The following is a 5,389-nucleotide window of genomic DNA, read 5'->3' as shown; positions in this document are numbered from 1 at the left end:
TCCTATTAAAGGGTCTCCCATTTCCCCCTAAACAAAACCTACCTAATACATAATTAAAATAGATCAATACAAAATTAAGATGGGTAGTAAATGCAATTGATTTGTATGGATTTCAACATTATCTTTTAAATTGGAAATGGTAAAAATAATATGTTGAAATTGTGTTATCACTTGGAATTAGTAGTGAAATGAATAGGAGAGATTGGATAAAGTTTGGTCTCTTACCCTAACTCCTATAATGTGGATTAACATAAATGAAAGTGACTACTTTTTACTTGAGATCTAAGTTAAAAAGTGGTTGTTCTTATCCTAAGATGAATGAATGTTTAAGTAAATACTGAATAAAGTAAGAAATGATAACCATATAGGAGTTTATATAATGTTCTGTCAAAGTCTCATTTCTTACATAAATAATGAAATTGTGATGATTAAAAGGATTCAAGCCTCTTACAACTATAGCTTATTTGTTTGTAAGATAGTTCATATAAAAAAGGACATTTAGAACTCTTGCATCTAAAGATAGAAAACAAATCATATATGTTCACTATAATTTATTAACTAAAATTCCTCACCTTTAATTTCTTTATATAAAATAATAATATAAATAAACAAATAATATTCAATACGATACAATTTTATTAATGCCTCCATAGAAAGAGTCTATAATATTTACTCTTCTTATAAATACTTTTTAAGATCTATGTTGTGGATGGTAGTAAAAAAATCTAAGATCTCGCTGTAGATTCTCTTTATAAGAACTACTCTTCACAGAGACGTTCTCTTTAAGATATTTTTGAGTTGAAATCTGGAATTTATTAAAATAAGAACGCTCTTTGTCATATAGTTATAATATATTTGCTTCCCTAACTTTATTATTATTATTATTATTATTATAATGCATCATAAAGCATTATTAAAAATGCTGATGGAAAAAAGTCGGATATTCAAATCACATCAAAAGTAGTCTGTGAGACTAATACCAGTAATATAATATAATAGAAGTCTCTTCCAATGTCGAAATTTAATATATAATTTGAAAAATTGGAATTAGACGGTAAGAAAAAAAGCTGAGCATTGGCTAACAAGCCCCATCAAAAACCAATTTGACGCTAAATTTAACTTCTGTTTTATTAAATAGTTTACACGTTTCTCTTGTCCAAAGAGATATACACATATCGTCAGAGATCAAACACTGAACACAAACGCCAGGGTTCGAATCTCCTAGAGCAAAATCACACATACAGTAAATATTTACAATTGAGATTTCAGTACTATGCATGCTTTACCGGTGGAGGAGTATGCGGTGCAGAGCTGGCGTGATCCTTATTAGGTTGGGGATCTGCATAGTCCAGATAAAATTCAGCAATTTTTCGGTGTATATTTGCATTCCTTTCTTCCGACGGAAATCTTTCCGTAGTTTGACGCTCATTCTCCTTATTTGCGTGTTCCTGCACATGATGAATCAAATAATACCAAAGAACGGTGAGATTTAAGCCGTTGAAACTTCCCGGGATTCGAACTGAAGACTTTTATGAGGCTCACCTCAAATAACCCCGTAACAGACCGATATTCCGAGCGAGACAACTCCTTGACAGTTAAATTTGCAGATTCTGTTAAGAAAGGAAAAGGCAAGCTGGATCTGTGTTATTAAGAGGTCAAGGATCGATTCTCACAACTAAAGAGGATAAATTTGAACTTACCTGTGGCTGCAGTGCACAATACTCCATACGCTGCAACAAGAAAGAGAAGCAAACGAGCCATTGGACCTGCAGGTAGAGCAAAGATAAATCTTTGCTAGAATTTAACTCCTCCTTCGCAAATTTATTGCTAGGAATGTGATTATGAGGAGAAAAACAGTGATAATGTGTAATTAATGAAGCGTGTTTTGCAACAGCAAATGAGGCCCGCGATAAATGCCTTCATGAGAAATAGTGGTAATCGTGGCAAATAAAGGGCGGGCGCGTGATGAGGGATTTTAGGGCTTTTAGTTTACCGGCTGACGATCATATGAGAGGAGGGGAGCTAATGTTCTGGTTCGTTAGTTCTCAGCCCGTGCTCTTACCTATCACCGCCACAATTCCAATAGGAAAACCGTGATCTTATTAAATAAATAAAATTGCAATGCCCAAAGCATTAGTTGGTACACGTGGTTTGAGTACCCTAGGAGAACATAGTAAAGTTGCTCAAAAACTAGGTGCATTGAGGACAACCAACTAAATAGTAGAAGAGAGGAACTATATCAATAAACTTTTAAGGTATATTCAACATTTAATTTCACAGGAAAGCTTATTTATTAGATGAAGTTATCTTGAAAGATAGAAAAGTGTTTCCTTATTTATTAGATGAAGTTATCTTGAAAGATAGAAAAGTGTCACAATTGTTGTTTAATTTTTCAAGTATAATTGGTTGGAATGATCGTATGTGATGTTGAAGTCATCCATCAAGATTCATATACTTCAAGTTTTTGGTTGGGTTCAACCTTCATGTGAATTAGACAAATTGCATCTCATTGCACGAGTTTAGACGCATGCTTATTCATTGAGTGGTCATTTATACGTTCAATTAAATATGTTCATTTTCTTAAAGCATTCAAGATTTTAAATTCAAATACTATTCTCTCATGTTTTATATTAAATTTAATACATGTTTGCTCTGAAAATTCCCTTTTAAATAAACTTTATTTATTTATTTCCCTAACACAACTTAATTCTCTCCAACCCACCATAAATCAACTCCTATTTAATTTACTCCTAATTGATCCCTAGATCCTACCCTACTAACATCTATTTCTATCTAATAATTCTACCCACTATTTAACTAAGGTGAATTAGGTTAATTTTCATCTTCCTACAACAATTAGTCCTAATTATTTGCTCAAACATGTGACAAATAAATTCAAATAAAATCAAAATATACCATTTTCCATCAACTTACTGTATTTCCTCCAAACAAGGGACTTTTGCAATCCTTATGCCATCTCTTAGACTTTCTAAATGTGTTTATTGGTCTTTTCCTCTTACACACACTTAAATGTGTAGTTCAATTAGAGTTAGAGATAGAGTTAGAGTTGGGGTTAGGGTTAGGGTTAGAATTAGAGATAGAGTTAGAGTTAGGGTTAGGGTTAGGGTTAGGGTTAGGTTTAGGATTAGAGTTAGAGTTAGGATTAGGGTTAGAGTTAGAGTTAGGATTAGAATTAGGGTTACAGTTAAGGATAGAATTAGGGTTACAATTAGGGTTAGGGTAAGGGTTAGAATTAGAGTTAGAGTTAGGGTTTGAGTTAGAGTTAGTGTTAAAATCAGAGTTAGAGTTAGTTAGAATTAGAGCTAGGGTTAGAGTTAGAGTTAGGGTGAGAGTTAAGGTTAGAATTAGAATTAGGTTAGGGTTAGGGTTAAGAATAGAGTTACAATTATCGTTAGGGTTAGGGTTAGGGTTAGGATTGGGGTTAGAGTTAGAATTAGGGTCAAGGTCAAGGTTAGGGTTAGAATTGGAGATAGAGTTAGGATTAGGGTTAGGGTTTGGATTAGAGTTAAAGTTAGAGTTAGAGTTAGGGTTAGGGTTAGAATTAGGGTTTGAGTTAAGATTAGAGTTAGGATTACAACTAGAGTCAGGGTTAGAATTAGAGTTAGGGTTATAGTTATAATTAGAGTTAGGGTTAGAATCAAGGTTAGGGCCAGAGTTAGCATTAGCATTAAGGCTATAGTTAAAGTTTGGGTTAGCATTAGGGTTAGGGTTACAACTAGAGTTAGAGTTAGAGATAGAGTTAGAGTTAGAGTTAGGGTTAAAATTAGGGTTAGGGTTAGGATGAGGGTTATAATTAGAGTTAGAGTTAGGGTTAAGCTAGAGCTAGTGTTAGAGTTAGAGTTATGGTTAGGATTCGAGTTATAGCTAGAGCTAGTGTTAGAGTTAGAGTTAGGGTTAGGGTTAGAGTTACGGTTAGGCTTATGGTTTTGGGTTAGGATTAGAAGTAGGGTTAAAGGGTTATATATAAGGTTAGGTTAGGGTTAGGGGCAGAATTCGAGCTAGAGTTAGGGTTATTGTTATTGTTAGGGTTACAATTAGAGTTAGAGTTAGAGTTAGAGTTAGTGCTAGAGTTAGAGTAAGGGTTAGGGTTAGAGTTAGATTTAGATTTAGAGTTAGGGTTGGAATTTAGGGTTAGGGTTAGGGTTAGAATTTAGGGTTAGGGTTAGAATTAGAGATAGAGTTAGACTTATAGTTAGAGTTAGAGAAATAGAGAGCGGAGAGAGAGAGAGAGAGAGAGAGATGGAGTTATATCTAGAGAGTAAGGAGAGAGAGAAAGAGAGATTATGGGGTGTATCTAGAGATTATAGATGGAGAGAGAGTAGTGATTAAAGGTAATCTAGAGAGAGAGTGGGAAGGGATGGGAAAAGGAGTGAGTACATTATAAAAATATATAATAATATGTGTCACAGTAGCACTAAGCATGAGTATTTTAATAGAACTAACCCACATAAAAAATTAACCTAACAATTGCCATAACACTAACTTAGTGTGTAATAATAGCACTAATGTCAACTCTAATAGTAGTAATCCCAAAAATAACTTTAACTATAACAATAACATAAACCCTAAATTTGACTCTAATCCTAACCCTAACTCTAACTCTAATTGTAACCCTAACCCTAATGCTAACCCTAACCCTAACCCTAACCCTAACTCTAAAAATAACTCTAATTCTAACTCTAACCCTAACCCTAAATATAACCCTAACTCTAATCCTAATTCTAACCCTAACCCTAATTCCAACCCTAACCCTAACTCTAACACTAACTTTAACTCCAATTCTAACTCTAACCCTAACTCTAACTCTAACTTGAAATTGAACCCTAACTCCAACTTTAACTCAAATTCTAACCCTGACCCTAACACTAATTCTAAACCTAGCTATAACCCTAACCCTAACCCTAATTCTCAACCTAACTCTAGGGTAAAAGCACAAACCTGTGTCACCTTTTATATAGGAAAAGTGATATTAGAATTTAAGGTCTTCAACTTTAACGACATAAAAGTGGCATTTGCACTTAGAATTTGAAGATGATGTAAACTAATGAAATGTGTAAAATTAGATGAAGTTTATGTCTGTAATTTTTATTTATTTTTTAATTTTTAAAGTCTATTTTTTAATTTTTTAAAAATGCTGAAAATACGGAGTTTTTTTCTCGTCAAACAAATATATGCAAATTTTCATATTTTGGTCTGACTTTCAAATATGTTAGAGTCAACATGTATACCTAGTGCACCAAAAAAGAAAAATTGAAATTCGGCTAATATTTTTCAAGTTATAACTGGTCAAAGTCAAAGTTATCAGAAATTGACAGTTTTTTTCTCCCGTCAAACTTTTTCTATCAAATCTACATATTTTTTAAAACAA

At 33.1% G+C, this 5,389-nt stretch overlaps 1 protein-coding gene across 1 annotated transcript; it reads right to left on the bottom strand.

Annotated features, from left to right (window-relative positions):
* Window positions 1–1,102: 1,102 nt before the first annotated feature.
* On the bottom strand, window positions 1,103–2,075 carry LOC149535816 (uncharacterized). Its single transcript, XM_089805225.1, has 3 exons — window positions 1,701–2,075; window positions 1,543–1,610; window positions 1,103–1,448 (listed from the first exon to the last, which is right to left on the bottom strand). Exons 1-3 carry the CDS (start codon window positions 1,759–1,761, stop codon window positions 1,272–1,274), a joined length of 306 nt encoding a protein of 101 aa, XP_089661351.1. The 5' UTR covers window positions 1,762–2,075; the 3' UTR covers window positions 1,103–1,271.
* Window positions 2,076–5,389: the final 3,314 nt, after the last annotated feature.

The sequence above is a fragment of the Cupressus sempervirens genome, chromosome 10 (genome assembly GCF_028749045.1).
Source record: "Cupressus sempervirens isolate cs-2001-9-10 chromosome 10, ASM2874904v1, whole genome shotgun sequence".
Classification (NCBI taxonomy): domain Eukaryota; kingdom Viridiplantae; phylum Streptophyta; class Pinopsida; order Cupressales; family Cupressaceae; genus Cupressus; species Cupressus sempervirens.
Note: the sequence above shows the minus strand (reverse complement) of the source record. Positions and strands in the feature narration are given on the sequence as shown.